The sequence below is a fragment of the Diaporthe citri genome (genome assembly GCF_014595645.1).
Source record: "Diaporthe citri strain NFHF-8-4 chromosome Unknown scaffold_12, whole genome shotgun sequence".
Taxonomy (NCBI): domain Eukaryota; kingdom Fungi; phylum Ascomycota; class Sordariomycetes; order Diaporthales; family Diaporthaceae; genus Diaporthe; species Diaporthe citri.
This window is the reverse complement of record NW_025064857.1, coordinates 1,196,154-1,216,038: the sequence shown is the minus strand read 5'-3', so window position 1 is coordinate 1,216,038 and position 19,885 is coordinate 1,196,154. Positions and strand designations below refer to the sequence as shown.

Here is a 19,885-nt window from a genome sequence, read left to right as displayed (position 1 = left end):
TGTGAATGGTTCGACAAGTCTTTCTTTTACTACTTACCGGCCGGCTTGTTTTTGAGGCATCGAGTAGAGAGCCACTTGCACGGGTCCTCAGCTACAGTATTCCACGCTCAAAGGACTTTCCACCCATAACAGACCAGCTTACACCATGAAGTCTTCTGCCATGAGCAACGGCGTAATGCATTCCCTGCTTTGGGCACTTGCCGTTCATCCTGCCTCTGCATTGCCCTCCTCCTCCACAGGCCGTCGCCAGACCGGTGGCGGAGGCCAGACCCAACAGGTTGACTATGTGGTTGTTGGGGGTGGAACAGCAGGTTTTGTAGTGGCTGAGCAGCTGTCACGGAATCCCCACGTGTCTGTGATGCTCTTTGAGGCCGGTCCAGATAATGCGGGAGTCGAGAACATAGACGTGCCGCTTTTCGCCCCTCGACTGCTCTTCGCTGAGCACGCCTGGAATTATACGTCCCAGCCCGATCCGAATCTCAACGGCCGCACGCCTACGCTCGACCAAGGCCGTGGCTTCGGTGGTGGCAGCGCTATCAACTACCTAGGACACTGCCGTGGTGCTGCTTCCATTTTTGACGAATGGGTGGAAATAGCAGGTGATGATGGGTTACGTTGGGAAAATCTGGTCGAGAACTTCAGAGCCGTTTCTCACTACAACCGACTGCCTGACCAAACCTTCAACCCGCCGGTCAACCACAGTGTCTACGGCGATGGCCCCATAGAGCTTACGATGCGGAATAATGACCTCGGAATCGAGACGGCCGTCATGATGGCCTATACTTCCACATTGGGTCTCCCTCTTGTCGACCTGAGCGATGGCACTGGCATTGGCGTATCGAGCGGTCTCGTCGGCGTTCGCGGAGAAAATAGGACGAGAGTCTTCGCGCCTCAGGCTTTTGGATGGCAAATGGCCACCAGGTCGAACGCTCAGCAACTTCATCATGCTTGGGTCACCAGGGTCAATTTTGACGGCACTCGCGCAACTGGTGTGACATACGTCAATTCCAATAACCCCTCGGAGGAAACCACTGTCCAGGCCCGGGAAGTTATTCTTTCAGGTTGGGCCATTAATAGCCCAAAGGTAAGAGATTCTGACTAATACGAATACTTTCTATGTACACGTGATTGACCTTTGTGACTTAGCTTCTCATGCTCTCCGGTGTAGGACCAGCAGATCATCTGCGAAATCTCAGCATTGATGTTGTGGCAGATATACCGGATGTTGGAAGTAATTTGTGAGTCGAGGAGCCCGAACCCAAGATACGCCTCTGGAAGAAAAAGCCATTCTCACAACTCTTTGTACTTCACTTACAGGCTCGACCACCACAATTCCTTCATTGAGTACGAGGTCCTCGATGACGTACAGACCCTGTACCAGTACGACAATAACCAGACCATGGCCACCCAAGCCAATGCAGACTATACAGAGGTGGCATCCCCAGGCGTTCTAGGATCACCCAACGGCGTGTCATTTGCAGTCTACCGTGCCCCTGACTCGGTATTCGACAATGTTAATAGTTCCTTTCACACGGATCTACCCGCGGATAGGGGTCACCTTTTGATTCAGTGCGCCACAGTTCCTTTAAGCGGCAATTCCACCGGAAATGTCATCTCAGGCTTTGTTGGTCTTGTACAGCCTGAAGCAAACGGAGAGATGCACTTGGCCTCAAACGACTTCCGCGACGATCCGATAATTAACTCCAATTATTGGGGTTCTGCCAGTATGTACAGCGCATCATACCTTGCTTTTGGTGTGAAATGACCTTGGTAAAATCACAGAAGCCGTTCAGACGCTCTCATACCCATGCTGATCATATCGTCTTTGTTTATTTTAGGTGACAAAGCCGCCATGATACATGGATACAAGAGACTTCGCGATGTCTGGGCTGACGCCTCTCTCAGTAAACTCGTTGTTCGAGAGGTCTTCCCTGGCTCAGACGTCGTATCAGATGAGGACCTATGGCGTGCCATCCAGAATTCAGCGACTACATTTCATCATCCGGTAGGTGAACTGAGACTCAGTGGGGGAGCATTGAAATCCTCCTATAGCGTGTGCTCATGTACATTGTTGGCTAAATCCTCTTTCCAGGTTGGCACAGTTTCGCTTGGCCGCGTCCTGGAAGGTGGCTCCTTTCGAATCAGAGGCCTTGACGGCATCCGTGTTATAGACTCATCCGCTATGCCATACGCAACTGGCTGCCACCCTATGGCTTCTGTATATACCTTTGCTCATTATGGTGCGCAACAAGTGATCCAACAAGATGGTAATATTAGCAGCAACCCCCTTGGCAACACCAAGCAGTCTGTGTGAAATTCTTGGCATACACAGTGGCGATTCGTATATCTTGGTATACTATTAATACACCTGTTCTCCATGAAAGACACAGTACAAGGAATAAGGTCATTGTCATTAGCCGTGTCTTTTATCAAGATAACCAATCAAAATCTTACATGACAAGTCTATTCTTCTCTTCGCTATTTCATCGTTCTCGCCATCGATGAACAAGCAAGTCCGGCATTGACAGTGTACCATTTACAACCATTTCCATTATCCGCCGGGGTTGATCGTATGGTTGAACGGCCCATCATAGCTCGCTACCCTGGCATCAATAGATCTGGATAAGTATAAAATGTGCGCACAATTACATTGTTGGTAACTGTCAATTCGATCTCCATCAACTTGGAACCACTGGATTTCACAGAACTTGCAAGCTACCCATTCATCAAACTCGAAGAAACACGGTCATCCATCATCATGGAGGACCAGGCTCAACTTGCGAGCCTTCTGGCGGAATCCGACCCCATCTCCAACCTCAACTCTCAACTGCCCGTGGCGTCGCCGGTAAGCATGGAGGACTTTGTTGAGCAATGCAGTGGATTAATCGAAGGATTTGACCCTCGTTCTCATACGGATCCCCAGAAGCGCTCTATCTCTGTACCAAAAAGCCGACTCTCTGTAACTCCGTTCCAGCTCTGTGAAGCATGGAAAATGCTAAACCAACGTGAAAGGACCGGGGGACTACGCGGCGGTCTGCAAGCCAGCGCCGCAGGTACGGGCAAGAGCTTTATCGTTATATCGGCCGTGCTTCTTCGCGCTTCCATTTTTGCCTCTGCGGCGGAAGTTAAGGCGTTTTGGAGCAACCCCAAAAAAGCACGCAAGACAGGGCCAGCTGCCGCCTCGCACTTACCGGCTTCTGCTAGCGGTGAGGGGCTGAAATGTCCTTCCCAGAAGCAAAACGCAGTGGTCTGCTATTGTGTACCAACCTCAAAAGCTCGCAGCTTCATTGACGCTGGCGTTGGCCCCTCTGGTGCTGCCCTCATTCAAGCCCCATTACCTGTGGTTGGGCAGTGGATTTCGATTTTCGAAAAGGCAGTCCTCGATCCGGCGTACAATCTCTGTATCTTGCATGCCGATGTGCCATCACGGTTGAAGCGAGACTTTGGTCAGGCCACTAAGTCCCTGACTCGTCCAGCAGGAAGAAATCTACTGGGAGCGCCGGAAACATACATCTTCCTCTCGGCCCACGGAAACAAGAAAATGCTTGATACTTTCACGAGTGAGGACACTCCATCAATTGGGGTCATGTTCAGTGACGAAAGTCACATGGCGATGCGTCTGGAGTCCCGATCGATGGCCATTGCCAAGACACAATCGAAGGTCGGCCAAGGGCTAGACCTGTGGCTTGTAAGTGCTACTCCGATCCGCTTACTTGAAGATTTCGAGCTACCCATCAGCCTCATCAGCAACTCTAGCGATCTATCGCGCGCTGCAACAGTTGCAGACATTATCGCCGCACGTAATACGGCCAGGTCCTCGGACCAGGACATGGAGACGTTCCAAGCACACTGGAGAAGAGTCTTTGACGACAATCTGGTATTGAGGAATACGGTCACATCGCAGTTCTTCGGAAAGCCAATTACTGGACTGCAGATTACCAGCCCGAACAGGGTTTGGTTGACAACCCCACAGCAGTATCTTGACAATGTTCAGGAAGTCGCATACGAAGCCAGAGAAGTATTCCGCAGTCAAGCACGCATCGCCAAAGACAACGAAGAAGTTTACCAGCCTCAGTACGCCTTAAATGTTGACGCTGCTCTTCACTTCGTTTCACTTTTCCCTGCCGCTGCTAAACTCATTCGACAGGGAGACCTCGATATTGAGGAAGAGAGTTTGAGGAACAGCATCGACGCGATGACGCAGTCTAACAAGCTCAAGGTCGAGACAATAGCACGATTCCAGCAGCATCTAGAGGAGATTGTCCACGAATCTCCGAAGCTAGAGTTCATCCTAGACGAGATCTGGCGCATGCGTGAACAAGACAACGACAAACGCGCTCCGAACCCTGAGGCGCGGGCCAGCATCCACGAGGAGAATCTTTCTCTCAAGAAAATGGTAATAGTGACGCCAACTCTCGGTACTGCCGTCTTTCTCTATTTGATTCTACTGAAGCGTATGCCCGATCTCGCCCCCGCCTTATTTCACACTCGCGCTCGCCCTGAACACCGCGAAGCTGTTATTAACGCTTTCACTTCACTCACAGCTCGGAAGAATGCTAAGCACTCTTACATTCTCATTACACCCTTCTCCGCTGCAGGAACCGGGCTCAACTTACAGTCGGCCAACTACCAAATCCTTATCAGCCCTCTAAACAGCCGCGACTCAGAGACACAGTGCTTTGCGAGGACAAACCGGACGGGGCAGAGGCTCGCACTCCACCACAATATGCTTATAACCCAGGACAATCCTGCTGATCAAATCAACATTGCAACATACGCCGGTCGAACGATCAGGAACGATCCTTTCGAGATGAGTAGCCGGTTGGTGCTTGCCGAGCCAGATGGGTCCAAAGCTATACAGCGGCTGGAGGACTGGGGCTATGATGTCACTGACCTTGATATTAGCAGTGAGATCCACACCGAACTCGAAGAATACCCAATTCTCGACCCGTCAGAGTTTCGAGTATGCCGCATCGGTGCTCCATCCGTCACCAACGGCACAGTCGATGAGCTGCTCTACTTCAAATCGGACAGCAGCTTCGGGGACACCCTAGCCTGTACCCAGGCCTGGAACGCAAGAAGCGATCCGCGACATAAACATGAGAAGCTTCCGCTTCGCGAGATCCTTGTTAGTTTCTGGGTGCTCTATCTAAAAAGGCCGGCCCGCGACCTGAAGAGAATCATGTATTACGATGTGATACAAGAGAACCTCAGGGATGAGCTTCGGCCTTTTGTTTACAGATTGATGGGCGAAGACTTCAGGAATAGTCTATCTATTCGTCGGGAAAGTGAGTCCCCGCAGGAGGCGCAGGCATTTACTGCCTTGGTGGAAGGGGCGCCTTTCTGCAATGGCGCAAGGAAAATGTTGGAGGAATATCCGGAGTTTGAAGGTATCCAGATAGATTCATTCGAGTTTCTTCCCATGAGGGTAGATAATGTACTCGGTCTGGATGAACCTTTTTTCAGTTTTAGGATTAACCTCCGGTAGTGAGTACTTTCCTAATGGGTAGGAATATCCCTTTCTGTGTTAGATTGAATAATCACGAGTTTACTTAGACCCTGTTCTTCAAGGTTGTGACTGAAAAATGAAACTGTAGTGTTCATTTAGCTTCAACAGGTGAGACCTTGTTTCACTATGCGAGTCCATCATCAAGTTGTATATCCACAGCTAAAGAATAGCTCGTTCAGATTTTTCCCTCGTCAAGATGGCAATGATCTTTCCGAGTGTAAGAAATTCACACCATTGTGCAGGCGAAATGTATTACGTATAGTTAGAACCTGTCTTTCTGTCTTTCTAAGCCGCCTTAGTGCTTTAATCTGTATTATGTCGTCCTGCTATTCGGGAGCAAATTGAGGTAATCCTTTGTTCCTGTATTTCAAGTTTAAAGTTTTCTGAACCTGTGCACTTGTGTGAAGACAGTGTACTTGAATGGGACAGTGTTGAACTTACCACGGAAATGACATTAAGAAATCATGGGGCATTACTAACCTGCTGGGCCGGAACGGATCGGATGGCTGAGACTTGAAGTGACACTCTTGTAAAGGAAAAACAGAAAAGAAAAGAAAAAAAGGGCGTATCACGCTCGCTGTCTCACTGTCGTCAACCTGACCCGGGGTGGAGCATATGGTGACCAGTTAAACAATATTTCTGTACCATGCAATGATGGACGAGTCTACGCACAGGTCATTAATTTCAAATCAAGCCCACAGAGCGCATTTTAAGCGAAGAAACAGAATTATAGTGCGGAAGTCATCATCGTGAGCATCATTTGTGCTGAGTTATAAGTGATAAATCACATGGAGCTGAACCTTGTTTCTTACGGCTACCAAACTCTTAGGATTCTTGTCACTTGCTGATATTCAAGCCCTTTCCGATCTACAGCACTTGGTGACAAGTTGAGTTGTCAGGTTGCCAGGATATCCTTCGTTACCCACATATCAAAGCCATTGCTTGGTTCCGAGGTGAGAGACGAAGGAACCTCCATCTCCATTCGCAAGGCTCGCCTTCTCAAAGACCGAGATGACCTTCTTGACGGATTCCTCTGCGGTGATCGGACCCTTGAAGTGTGGTGCATATTGTTGGAACTTGGCTGAAATTGCCGCAAAACTCTGCTGCTCTTCCCCCGTCACTATTCGTCCGCTCCATGTTAGTTTCGTGTCCCTCCTACGAATTTAATTGGCGATGAGAAAATCAGAATCGAGTATCTTACGTCCGGAAGGGTCAAAATGCCCAGTATCAACCACTCCTGGGCTGATGCTCATGAAAAGGACTCCATTCTTGGCATGCTCAGCATGGAACTTCGCCACAACGACATTCGTGGCGGCCTTTCCAAGGGCGTAAGGTCCAGTTATATCAATCTCGTATTTAGAGATAAGGTCAAGGTCGGCATGCCCCGAAGAGATGAAGACGACCTTCTTCTGCGCGCCTTTCAGGAGTAGTGGCAGGAAGAGGTTGAAGAGATGAATGTTGCCAATGATATTAGTTTTGCAACCTGCGAGGAGCTCTTTTTCCAGGGCGGCAGGCTTCTCTCCCCTTTACATCCGTCAGCATTAAGTGGTACCACCGTATGACAGTGTCGTAACAAGATTCTGACAATCAAAGGATATTAACACTTACAACTGTCCAAAATTAACGAGACCGGACTCCTCGTGAAGGTAAGCTCCGTTGGCAATGAGGTAGTCGAGCTTTCCGCCAGTTATTCTCGCCGTGTCTTCGCTTGCTTCCTTTTTCAATGTTAGTCAGTAATACCCGGGGGGAGGGGGGTTACCAGCAAGACCTGCCTTGAGTATTTCGTAGCTGTCTAAATCCCCGTGAATAATATGAACATTGCTTCTGTTTATCTCCGTTTTCGCTTTAGCTTCAACGCTTTTGACGTTGCGAACTAGTCCGATAACGGTATTGGCTGGGTTGAGCGAGAGCTGTCGTAGAAACTCGAACTATCCCATTGAATAGATTAGAGATGTTTTTGTCACGCAAAGGACTGGGCGACTCCTACCCCAATGCCGGTCGAGGCTCCATTGATCACGTATGATGACATGCTGCTTGATGCTTGGGAAGAGGAATAAATAAGTGAGAAGAAAACCTGTGAAGGACTTCGTGGCTGGTGGAATAGAATATAGGTGAGTCGAGCAGAAAGACGGCGGCACATGCAGTCCGCAATATATATTCAATTCACCCAACGTCCAAACTTCATGCTCGTGCCATCATGCTGATGCATTTGTAATACGCCCCTTCCACATGAATCTATCAATGGTTCTGATCGGGACGGAGCTTAGAAAAGCAGACTGCGCCCCTCTATGGCTGCCAAGCTTGATCAATTCCCTTTTTGCGTTACTACGGGGACGACAAGACTCGCCGCCTGCCGAAATACAGTCAGTGCCGCAATTTTTCCGCATCAGCTGGCATTCTTCAAGCCAGTGTACGCGTTGCGGAGAGGCATTGTCACCAAACCTCACTGCAGTGTAGTGTGATGTGTCTTTGTCGCCTAGTTGCCACCAGTCCAAATGCGGACCTAGCGGAATGTGCTGTGACTTGACCTAAACCGTTTCAGGAAAACAAGAATGCTTGGCATCACGCCTCTAAATGGACGTCATGCTTACATATCAATAAGCAAAGGAATCCCCGACCATATCTCAGCTCAAGTCCGGGTGAACTTTTGCGCCAAGTTTTCGTATTTTCTTGCACCGATCGACGCATCTCAGATCAGATTGGCATATCAGTCAACAAGATGGGCTTGGCTCCAGACTTGACATTTGTGTCGATAACCGGACCCACACTTGACAAAGTCAACGCGAAAGCAATGAGAGCTCACACCACCAGGGCCAATTTCGCACGACGACGACGACGCTTGGTACGGGACTATGCTGATCAAAAAGAGAGTGCCGCCCGCATCAGCACTCTACAAGTCGGGAAAGATGGTTCGAACACAGACCGCGGCCTAGTGGTCCATATTCAGCACCCCATCTTAAGTCATCCGGGATTGGATTACAGATTGAACAGAAAAGATGCATTCTTCATTCATCATTGTGCGTAAGACGTGGATGGTGCCGCTTTTATCGTTGTTTAAGACTGACCTATCGCCATCACATAGTGACAAAAGCAATGGAAAAACTTCATTTAGTTACAGACATTCCGGAATCGGACACTGCCTTCGCGGTGATTCAGTCAGACTGGGCTCGCTTTCTTCCCGATCCTACTATGCTGGATGTCTCCCTGTACTTTGCCAGACATGTCTATGCAGCGCGACGGCAACACCGTTCGGTTCAACTTATTTTGGATACGTACAAAGGCAAAGCTATCCAATCCGTGAGGGAGCGGCTCAACCAAGGGCCCGCAGGTGTCACTGATAGCGTCGTCGCGGCCATATTGATACTTGCCGTTCTCGATGTTTGTCTCTCTAACTCACAGTGCACCTTAGTATCTTTGCATGCATACTTGCTGACAATATGATCTGAATAGCAAGGTTTAGGCAATGTTGAAGCGTGGATTTTCCACATCTCGGGCCTCCTCCGAATCCTCGCTGTTCGTTCTAGAGATTCACACGACGAAACTGATCATTGGATTTCAACTGCAGTCCCACGGTTCGTACACTCCGCCAGGCTTGCTCGTGCGGATATCTAATCATCTTCTACAGCACAGCTATGCAGGGACTACTTCTATTAGCTCGGCATGACGTGACAGTGTTGAACACCGTGGAGAAAACCGGCATGTTCGACACGATGTTCTCCGCCCCCGCCAAGAAAGCAGCCTACCTGATTCTCGAGAATGCAGAACAGGTAAATGCGATGCTGCAGACACATGTTCCAGACAAACAACTCAGAAGTGGTGAACGGTCACGCCTTAGTCGTGTTATCGAGTCCTTGGATACAGCCATCCAGTTGGACCGCACCTCATACCCAAGAGAGGCGTTTCTTACGGCGATAGCTTTATCGATTAAGGTGTTCCTGGAAATCGTGCTGCGGTGCACCACAGACGCAGAGGACGGCCCCGAAAATACGGCTGTTCGGCTGATGGAGGTTTTCCAGAGACCCGAGCAGCAATTACCGTCTTCTTTGGCGCTGTGCTCTTCCCTGGAGTCGCAATTCTGGCAAACGATGATGGGCATAATTGCTGCCCCCGATGATCGGACCAAATCGTTCTTCACATTACGGCTCGACCGAATAATTGTCGCTTTGGCGCTCACATCTTGGCACGATGCTTCGGTCATTTTGCAGAGATACTTTTGGATACCATCCATCTTCTCTGGCCCAGGGCACCATATATTTTCCGAGGTGCTGCATTCGCAAGGTCACAATGATATGTAGTTTGATACAAACATCAACAAACTCAAGCATTCGATGAGAATTGCCGGCCTCATGCCTGCAAAAGCCTGCTTGCTCATGCGTACCAAGCCGTAATGCTGTCTCTTGAAGTATCGGATGGTCGGAAAATGCGCATTGCAGGTTGTAGAGTAGCCGGTATGTTCCTGCATAAGTTAGACCACTGCCTGAATCCGGGGGCTCGGTACCATGCACCATTGGTGGTCAATTAGCTGATCCTTAAGCGGCAGCCATTCACTTGGCACCACAGTCAGCCGACCTTTAGAGCCCGGCGACATCGTGCATATGCTAGTGCATCCCTCTCTTAGGTCTTCATTTTGGCTCCTTTTTCGGGTGAGAAGACGAACAGCGTTGACGGCCCTGCTTTTCTGCCAATCCTCAGACTGGTCACAATGTATAACAAAACTCTATTAATTGTTTCCAGTCGGCCGGGCCCCGGCCCGAGTCGCCGGTCGACTGGCCGGGAGCCGCTAGGCCCGAAACAGTCTCACCTAATTTTAACCGACAAAGCTTAATCTCAGATAATCTTGTGGTCAGACAGGATCCTTCCTCCCCTCAACGAAAACGTGCAATTCCTCCGCGCCGCACACGAGATCGCGTGGAGTCTGTCCGGAACACACACACGCCACCACCACGAGCCGCAAATGGGGCGGCAGGGTCAATCCTTAATGCCCTAGTCAATCGTTTTTATGCAAGCACAACTCGGTCGCTTTGCTTGCCGGCCTCTCATTTGATCGATCGATAGGAGCCCGGTCAGTCAGTCACGCGACGGCCATGACAAACGCATCCTCGCCTCTTCTCCGCCTGGCCTTGTGCCTCGCCGCGCTTGTCGCCCTCGCCTCGGCGGACGGGACGGGCATCTGGGCGACGCCCCACGACAGCTACTCGTCCTCGATCGGCGTCCTGGGGTGCAAGATCAACACGAACCGGGTGGCCTACTGGCCCATGAGCGTCGATTGCAACAACATCTGCGTCAGGCTGAGCTTAGGAGACCGCTCCGTGCATCTTTTGCGCATCGACCAGTCTGGCGGTGCTTATGATGTTAGCTATGACGCGTGGAACTACCTGCAGACGGGCAAGTCCGCCTCCAAGGAGCCAATCGCCGGAGGGGCCGTCGCCATGACCTATGAGGACGCGGACGCGTCCAGCTGCAAGGACCTCATCCACACAGACGGGCTGCCGCTGAGCGCCGCCAACAGCATGAACTACCTCGCGAGCTGCCTGGGGGAGTCGGGCAGCTGGGTCGGGCAGAACCACGTGCTGTTCAACATCGCAGACTCGGTCTGCTCGCTGGGCTATGATGAGAAGTGCAAGCTGGATTGGGGGTCTGGGCAGAACCAGGCCACTTGTGATCACACGCTTGGCTCGCAGGCCGAGCTGACATCGGATCCTGTGTATAATATTCGATACCCGACTGGAGAAAAGGTCCTGGCTTCTACTGGTCAGGCGGTAGATAGCGGCGCTGGGAGTATTCGAGAGGGGCTGGCGGACCTTTCTCTGTGGCGATTTGAGGTGCTTACAGGTTTTGCCGCCTTCTTTGTTGCTGGTATATATTTATAGTATTGCGCTGAATTAATACTCTCGATCTCGATTATGCTCGTCGTCCTGATTACCCGCTTCCAATTGTGAGACCTCCGCGGGACGGGCCCAGGTATTCCCACGGTCTGTCGAACGACCCGAGCGTGTCGATGTTCACTGACGTTGTTCGAGTGACAAGGATCGTCAAACCGCCCTCGCTTTCCCAATCGATCCTCTCTGTTACTTCCTCTTTATACGACTCTTTATGCGACCCCTGTATCTCGGCTCGCTCACTGCGAGGCTCTTCCATCCTCTGGTCCTGGGGAGTCCCATCCCAGGCCCCACATTCCTTGAATTGTCCTTGTATGTTACTGTTGTGCGTAACAACCGAAGGAAGCCCGATATGGTTGTCATTTTGGCGATCCTTCCTGGTTGGACCGGAACCGGCCGCGCTCGGGATTGTCGTGAGTTTCCGTGCTTTTGCCAGCAGTCGTGTCGGGACAAGGAAAGGCGCCAATGGTCTCATTCCCGGAAGACATGCTGTGATAATATACGTTCCAACCTCAACAACGGACCATCCACATAGGTCAACTGTCGCCCCTGCTTGTAGGTTAGCATCACCCGAGTTTTCCGCGGACTGGGTCCAGGGAACACAGACAAGTTCGGTCTGCAAATGCAGCGGTAGTGAAGAAGATTTGAACGCGCACAATAGATGATATAATTCCCAAGCCTGCGACACCAAACACGAGCAACAGCTCGATTCTCTTACTCTCTGGCAACTTCAGGCCCCAAATTGACCTCACTGGTAATGCAAGAACCACCACGTCCATGATGGGACTCGTGATAGCTTGTGCCCGGAAGAAAAGCTGTGCGTCGAAACATTTTCCTCCCTGGATTGTCTTGTCCCACCAGAACGCCAACGGCCTGCATTGGAGACAGGCGGCGAGGGAACTTGCTAGCCAGGTTGCAACGAGGAGGCCCATCGCCGTGTAGCAGATTGTCAGCATCCTGCTCTTCCAGTTGAACACTCGGATATAGAAGAATATGATCGCCAGCTTCGGCAATGTGACGCCCGCGAAATGGAGGAACTCGAAGATCAGGACGAGCTGCGCCCAGCGAACGATCTGCGAGGGGTTCGTGTTTGTGACCCATTCTTCGTGATGTCCTACGCCGGCAATTTTGGTCATTACTGCATATACAATTGTCAGCCCGGAATGTCCCAAATTATAAAATAGACAGAGTTATCCACAGACCGATCGCAACAGCACAAAGACCCACGTTGACCAAGTAAGCAACCACAAGCAAAAGATCATCCAAGCCAGAACGTGATCGCATAAGCCTCTTGGAACAAAATCGGAGCCCCAGGGAGATCGTCGTCAGAACTGTGAAGGGTATCGATATCGCCAGCACCTTGTCGCCCGAGTAGCCGTCCAACTCCTCGAAACTGAGGCTGCGGTCCATTTTTCCCATTTCTGCGGAAGCGTCGAGAGACCACTTATGCTGGTGAGCTCCTTCACTGGGTCCAAGGGCGCGCAATCTGAGACTGAAGAGATGATCATCCCTCGAGCCAGGTCCGAATCCGTGGACATAGGCCAGGAGAAAACGTCAAGTCACGACAAGTAGGCCATCAGGACCGGCTGCATGGGCTGGATACTCTGTTATAAACCATGCAATCACGCACGACATGGTGCTTACAATTTGAGTTCCGCGCGGCCCACGGCTTCCGGCACTCAAGGGGACTAGAAAACATGGCATCTACCATGCTACCGCATGGTTCCGGTGAGCGTTTCACCGCAGGGCCTTATTTTTTATACTTCGCTTAGCGTGTCGTCTGATGTGTGTTCCGGTCAGGGTGCGTGTGTAAGTCATGTTTAGCGGGAGAGAACGGGGTTTCCGGAAACAGCGTCGCTTACATTCGCGCCCATTGAGTGGGCGGCGCTTGCATATTGCCGCGAGTATGACTCGCATAGTGAGTGCTCGAGCAGGTAGGAACAGATTCTCTGAAGCAAAGCCTAAAAGTATAACGTCAGATCTCTGACTCGGGATCGCTCAAGCCTGTGCTGGGCGGGTTTACGGCAGTCTAATTTGGTGGCCGTTCCCGTGTGGGCTGACGCTCCGTGGCTCACGCGAGGTTATTACAGGACTAACTATACGTACTCTCCGAACGAATTGCCTATGCCATCTTCAAAGGAGTGGGGGTTTATCTATTTTCTACCAGAGGTGATGGAAATGCGTCACTAGAAATTCTTACTGATGTTATACAGCCCGGACTCCTTGCATGTGTTCCCTATGTTAATTGATATACCGTGGTAATTACGGATTATTGGTGACTCTCGCTGGGTTTCGGTTGACCGGCAGTATCTGTTTCCCCGATGGTTTGCTCAGTACGCCGACTAAGGTCATGGCAAAGGCTACCCAAGCCGTCCCTTTGTTCATGCCACGAGTCGTGTAAACTACTGGCCGAGGCCTCATGCCACCACATGTAGTATGAGACCCAAGATTCAGTACAGCAGCTAGGCCGTGAAATCATCTCGACGGTGGCAAATGTTTTGTCAGAAACTCGTCGTGTCATACTAGCGCCTCGAACTTATCTGCTCGAGGTCATCAGCAACCAAGTTCGGAACCAAATCTTCGGTATGCAGGCATGAGCCACGGACGCGTGGTGTGCAAGTGCCAGTGTTGCTGTCGACGTCAGCTGATCCGTTAATCCGATGGAACAAGATCGAGATGAGTCCCCTTCCCAGACAAACTTTAAGCGGATTTCATTCCCCAGCAAGAACCGAAATGGAAGGTTCTTAGCTTCGTACCTCGTGAGCGGAATATCATGTGCATGCGTCTCCTGGCTTGACCGTGGACATTGGTTCTCCGTCATAATACAATGGTTTCAACAGGCCTATTCCAGTATCTCGTGGTCCAGAGCCAGCTGCAGCTACACTCAAAGCTCGGAGCCTATCAAGGTGCACAGCACTTTCGGCCGGACCTGAGGATATGGGAGCCGGTCCTCAAACATTTGTGGCCATGTCAAACACTTAGAATCAGGCCTGCTGGAATGAAATAGATTACTGAGAACGCAGAAGTAAAACTCTATCTATTCTGATTGCCGGAGTGCAATATCCAATTGCAGCAGTCGGGGTATGGGGCTGGTCCTAGGAGGTGAACTGCATGGCCTGACGTCTGCTGCAGACCCTTCAGTGGTTGGCCGTATCTATCTCGGCTCCACCGATTGCTGCAGGTGCACTCTCCGAGCAGGCCAGAGGGCTGACCCGTGGTAAATTGCCACCAGGCAGCAGAGCAAACTTCAATCCTTCATTGCTTCGCTCACACGCCTCGAATCGCTGTCTTACACCCAAATACAACAAGCAAAGAAATCTCTGATAACCACACTGCTATTTTCGCAACCTATCTGTCGACTGCCAAAGGACACTTGGCCCCCGACCCTGGCTCACCCTGCAAGGCAGCATACGGTGCGGGCGTCATATCTTCTTCATTAAAGGACTCAGAGTACAGACCTGGAGGCTCCTCTGTGATACGAGTCTATGTTCGCACTCCGAGGTATTTTCCTCCATGCCCTCCACCATTCGCAGGCCAACTTCGCTATGTCTGGTCTCTCAATCGGACCTGGCTTGGAGGGTGCAGACCAAGTCACCAGGTTGAACTCTCCCACAACTATGGCTTCTCAGGAAATTTACCCTGTCGAAAGCTTACAACTCAAAGCCATTCGACCCTAGGGACCAACGCAGACAATGAGGAGGCGGCTTCCAATGCCAGTGATGCGAGTACTGGGCAGGCCGATGGCCACAAGGACTTTGCTTTCCAATATTATCCCATAGATGACGCAGAGAGCTTGGAGAAGTATCGCGTCGGCGGCTATCACCTCATAGCCATCGGAGACACACTTAAAGATGGCCGGTATCAAATTGTGGACAAGCTTAGACACGGCGGGTACTCAACCATCTGGATAGGACGGGATAGAGATGCCGCTGCTCAGTACGTTGCGGTGAAGATCTCCGTTTCCGACAGGACCATCAAGTCACAGGAAAAAAGACATCACCCAAAGGCTTCTTCATTCCGACGACGACAGAGCCTCAATGATCCTCCCGATCCTCGACGAGTTCGTGCTCGACGGACCCAACGGCCAACACTCGTGCATCGTCACCCCACCCGCTCGTATGAGCATCGCGGCCTCGAAGTCCGGAGAACACAACCACAACATCTTCCCGATCCCCACCGCCCGCGCAGTAGCCGCCCAGCTGGCACAGGCCGTGGCCTTCTGCCACGCGCAGGGCGTGGTGCACGGCGACCTCCACACGGGCAACGTCCTGCTCCGCTTTGCCCCCGCGGACGACATACACGCCCTCTCCCAATCAGCCTTCTACGAGCGCTTTGGGGCTCGGTGCCAGGAACCAGTTAAACCTATCGACGGCGAAGGTGTCGGTGGCAGCGGGTCGCTCTTCGGGCCGGGCTTCTTCCCGAGCGACGACAATCTGCGCAAGGGCTGGGTGCATGCCATCGGCAGGCTGCCTGATGAGTGGTGGGAGTTTCTCTTTACTGAGGATGGACTTGTCAGGGACGATCGGCGGGATCACTTTATAAGTTGTAATTCTGGGCTAGAGGGACGGTTTGAGCTGTTGGTACAGGGACCGGGGCGGGAGGAAGACATGCAAGAGTTCCTGGATGATGAGAAATCGGCGCTGTTGAAGATGCTGCGAGCAATGCTGGCGTACAAGCCTGCGGATCGAATCAATGCTCAAGACGTTCTCTGCACGGAGTGGATGCTGAGATGGGGACTGCCCGCGGTGGCTAAGTTGAAGAAGCTGGGGTAAAGTTGATTGAAAGTCATGAAAAGCCCTGGTAATCCAGTCACATAGATGGAAATTTCACAATTTTCTCACCTTAGAAAGGCCGATACTTCTAGCCGCATTAGCTCTGACGGCATCATCTAGGAAATATCCTCATCTAGGTGAATACAAACTATTTTCTTATCACATAGCTGGGGCAGGTTATATTTGACATACGGCTCTCCGGGCTTCCAGGCCATCCTTAACTGCGCCCATATGGAGGGCAAAGCTGTCCCTTAGACAGAATTCTTCGTATGACCTCTCAGCCGCCCATCGTAGATTACATTCAGAATAATTTGCCTTCACCTAGAAAAGCCTTCAGCCACGAATGCCGCGGTATAGCCCTGTGTTCCAATGCTGCGTGCTTCAACACAAAGCCCATAGGTACGTATATAACTATGCGGGAGGTCTTAAAACGACACGACAGATTCGAGCTGACTTCCTACTCTTGACACGGCTGTAGGCTCCAATCAATTCACAATGGGTCCGGATGCTTTATTCCTGACAGGGAGCGAGATCTGATCTTGCCCATGGAGAGGGTGACGCAGCTATTGATCAGAGGCACGGCTACGGGCCCGAGATGGAAACTCGTGTGACATATCGGATGAGCAGTTTTGGTGTGGTGGAAACTTCCTAGCGGTCGGAGTGACTGGGAGTGCTAATAAGCGTCAGGCTAGAGATTGAGTTGTCGAGACTGCGCAAGTAATATGGGCTGGCTTGGCAGTGACTAACTCGGACTGCTTGACCAGCGACGTTGAAGAATCAGGGGCAGGATTATGTCAGCACGCTGTTGGGGTGGGCCGTTCGGGCTATTTTCGTTCGGATCCAGGCCCTGATGCAAGTACGGGGTTGAGCCGCCCCCTGTGGCCCCGGTGGGAACCCTCCTGGGCTGCGACCTCTGACCGCTTTGGCCTGCCGACGACCACCTATGAATTGTGTGCGTTTGAAATGGATTGTCACTTGGTTCGCAGTACGCACACGCCCTGAACGCAAATTTCCCGTTTTCTCATGTTGCACTCCGTTTCCGTTTCCCTCAAGCTGTGAACGTGTCGGCGACAGCGAGGGTCAGGGTGTTCCCTGAAACGGAGGCTTGCGCAAGCGCCGTGAGGTACGTACCGACGGACCGCCGTAGATTGGGGCCGAAACGGGAAATTGGCCACGTCTCATCGTCTGGACGTCTGGACGTTTCTTGCCGCCTCCTGAGCGACCCCCAGGAAATCTCGTCCCACGCCCGCGACCCCGACCCGGTCCTTCATCCTTCAAAGGCCCTTTCCTTATCTAATCACGCTCACATTCGCTCTCTTTGACTTGAATTGCCTGGCCTTGCCTTGCCAGGACTTCACTTCACTTCGACGGCTGCACATGTCGTGCTAGCATACACACTTGGCTGTTCATTACCGTGTCCTTGTCTTCTTACTTGCTGTCGATAGCTTCAAAGTTCATACTACCCACCACCACCGCCATGAGGCTCTTGACACGCCTCGCCCTCGGCCTGCTCGGGCTCGCTGCAGCCGCCGTCGCCGAGGATCCCTCGACAGAGTCCGCCATCGAGCTACAGCCAACCAGCTTCCGGGCTTTCATCAAAGAGAACGATGTGGTCATGGCGGAGTTCTATGCGGTATGTGCTCGCTCCCCGTCTCCCAATTGGCATCACATGCCGCCCAAGAGGAACACCTGCTGACCGAGACTCCCTGATATCTAGCCCTGGTGGTGAGTCCCTCCTCCCGAGAGTGTTGAGCTGAGCTGCCCCGGCGGCACACCCTTTGTCTCAGCCACCCAGGCCGCCCTTCCCGTCGCCTGCTAACCCTTTGCTACAGTCGGCACTGCCAGACTTTTGCTCCCAAGTACGAGGCTGCTGCCAAGACCTTGAGGGAACAGAACATCGACGTCAAGCTCGCCAAGATCGACTGCCAAAGGTTTTCCACCTTTTGCCAGGATTACATGATCAGTGCTTTCCCTACCCTCAAGATCTTCAAGGAGGGCCGTGAGCTGTATCACGAATATGATGGTCCAAGGAGGTCTTCTGCGTAAGAACCATGACACCAGTCCCACTCTGAAAATAGCCATTGAGAACGGCCGGCTAATCGGACCCAGGATCGTCGACTTTGTGAAGAAGCAAGTGCTCGCCACCGTCAACCCCCTTGCCACCAAGGCGCTCCATGATGCCTTCCTCGAGAAGGAGAAGGAGGAGATCGTCTTGATCGGCTACTTCGATGCGGAGGACACGGTCGCCAAGGGCGCGCTCTGGGCTGCCGCCGAGAAGCTCCACGAGGACTTCCCCATCGGCGTCACTTTCAACGCAGACGCCGCCGCCAAAGCAGGTGTCAGCTTCCCGTCTATTGTCATGTACGAGCCCAACGGCGAGGGCAAGGAAGTTTACAAGGGCGACATTGAGGACATCGAGGCCATCAAGACCTTCGCCAAGACCACGTACACCCCTCTGATCGGCGAACTCGGCTACAGCACCTGGCGCAACTACGTCTCGGGCAACAACGGCCCCACGGCCTTTATCTTCTCGCGCACTGACGACGACCGGCGCGCCGTGGTCGACGAGCTGCGGCCCCTGGCCAAGAAGCTTAAGGGCAGACTGACGTTCGCGACGGCCGAGACTCCCGACTTTGCCGGGTTCGCGGGCTACCTCCACCTCGAGAACGGCGCCGAGAAGGACTTCCCCGCCTTAGCCATCTACGACGGCGCCAAGCGCGGAAAGTACCCGTACACTACCCAGGGCAGCACCAAGGACCTCTCCGCCGGCAACATCGGCCGCTTCGCCGACGACTTCCTGGCCGGCCGCCTCAACCCCGTCGTCAAGTCCGAGCCGATCCCCGCAGTGCAGACCGGTCCCGTCACAACCGTCGTGGCCGACAGCTTTCAGAACGTGGTTCTCGATGGCTCCAAGGATGTCCTGCTTTACTACTTCCGCGAGGACTGTCCTTACTGCAAGGCCCTGGCGCCCGTCTACGACGCCCTCGCGACCACGTACGGCAGCGGCTCGTCCGGTTCCAACGTTGTCATTGCCAAGATGGACATCATGAAGAACGATCTGCCCGAGGATGTGCCGTACGTCCCGTGGGTGCGTCTCTACAGGGCTGACGACAAATCGAACCCGATCTCATACGAGGGCCAGCGCACGCACAGCGACCTGGTCAAGTTCGTCAAGGAGCATGCCCGTCATGGTGCCGAGCCTATTGGCCAGGACCAGCAGCAGGTGGTGGACGGTGGGGCGCAGCAGGTCCCCATTGGGACCGCGGATGACATACACGAGAAGCCGTTGCAGGGTGTCACGCCCGTCAAACATATTCACGACGAGCTTTAAATGACTCGTCTCTTGTGTTTTTCCTTGGTCACTATTATATACCTGGCAGTCTTTATGGGAGGCTCTTGAGGTACAACGGCCTTTGTTTTTCCCCCAAGCGGTGTATTATGCGCTTAAACTGGCCATTCTTGTTTTTTGTATCGTTTCATTCTGAGCGGCGTTGAGGAATAGGTTTCGTCTGCATACCAGTTGTCTTTTTCGTATTAGAGTCTCATTAGTGCGCCATGTTACATCTGTCTTCGACGCCATTGACTGTCTACTTGATTCCGTACTGGAGAAAAGGCCACCCTTGGCAGATGTCTTTCGGCGCGGGTGCCGGTGAGCTGGGAGTTGCGCCCATTTTTATCCCTACCCCCAGAGTACTCCTTTCTGACCCTACCAAGCCACCCAGGAT

General features: G+C 52.2%; 7 protein-coding genes across 7 annotated transcripts; 5 read left to right on the top strand and 2 right to left on the bottom strand.

Annotated features, from left to right (window-relative positions):
• Positions 1-145: 145 nt before the first annotated feature.
• On the top strand, positions 146-1,551 carry INS49_004632 (uncharacterized protein; the record flags this gene model as incomplete). Its single annotated transcript, XM_043165420.1, has 4 exons — positions 146-1,084; positions 1,147-1,238; positions 1,318-1,432; positions 1,522-1,551. The coding sequence occupies 4 exons, from the start codon at positions 146-148 to the stop codon at positions 1,549-1,551; spliced, it is 1,176 nt and encodes a 391-aa protein (XP_043018135.1).
• Positions 1,552-2,758: 1,207 nt separating this feature from the next.
• INS49_004631 (uncharacterized protein) lies at positions 2,759-5,491 on the top strand (the record flags this gene model as incomplete). The annotated part of the gene is made up of 3 exons (XM_043165419.1): positions 2,759-4,454; positions 4,545-5,128; positions 5,489-5,491. The coding sequence occupies 3 exons, from the start codon at positions 2,759-2,761 to the stop codon at positions 5,489-5,491; spliced, it is 2,283 nt and encodes a 760-aa protein (XP_043018134.1).
• Positions 5,492-6,438: 947 nt separating this feature from the next.
• INS49_004630 (uncharacterized protein) lies at positions 6,439-7,538 on the bottom strand (the record flags this gene model as incomplete). Its single annotated transcript, XM_043165418.1, has 5 exons — positions 6,439-6,629; positions 6,711-7,033; positions 7,118-7,224; positions 7,384-7,437; positions 7,497-7,538. The coding sequence occupies 5 exons, from the start codon at positions 7,536-7,538 to the stop codon at positions 6,439-6,441; spliced, it is 717 nt and encodes a 238-aa protein (XP_043018133.1).
• A 3,055-nt stretch (positions 7,539-10,593) lies between these two features.
• On the top strand, positions 10,594-11,379 carry INS49_004629 (uncharacterized protein; the record flags this gene model as incomplete). The annotated part of the gene is made up of 1 exon (XM_043165417.1): positions 10,594-11,379. The coding sequence occupies one exon, from the start codon at positions 10,594-10,596 to the stop codon at positions 11,377-11,379; it is 786 nt and encodes a 261-aa protein (XP_043018132.1).
• Positions 11,380-11,428: 49 nt separating this feature from the next.
• INS49_004628 (uncharacterized protein) lies at positions 11,429-12,798 on the bottom strand (the record flags this gene model as incomplete). Its single annotated transcript, XM_043165416.1, has 3 exons — positions 11,429-11,937; positions 11,996-12,526; positions 12,591-12,798. The coding sequence occupies 3 exons, from the start codon at positions 12,796-12,798 to the stop codon at positions 11,429-11,431; spliced, it is 1,248 nt and encodes a 415-aa protein (XP_043018131.1).
• A 2,135-nt stretch (positions 12,799-14,933) lies between these two features.
• Positions 14,934-16,160, top strand: INS49_004627 (uncharacterized protein; the record flags this gene model as incomplete). Its single annotated transcript, XM_043165415.1, has 3 exons — positions 14,934-14,967; positions 15,066-15,324; positions 15,395-16,160. The coding sequence occupies 3 exons, from the start codon at positions 14,934-14,936 to the stop codon at positions 16,158-16,160; spliced, it is 1,059 nt and encodes a 352-aa protein (XP_043018130.1).
• A 1,477-nt stretch (positions 16,161-17,637) lies between these two features.
• Positions 17,638-19,491, top strand: INS49_004626 (uncharacterized protein; the record flags this gene model as incomplete). Its single annotated transcript, XM_043165414.1, has 4 exons — positions 17,638-17,793; positions 17,878-17,885; positions 17,993-18,202; positions 18,270-19,491. The coding sequence occupies 4 exons, from the start codon at positions 17,638-17,640 to the stop codon at positions 19,489-19,491; spliced, it is 1,596 nt and encodes a 531-aa protein (XP_043018129.1).
• Positions 19,492-19,885: the final 394 nt, after the last annotated feature.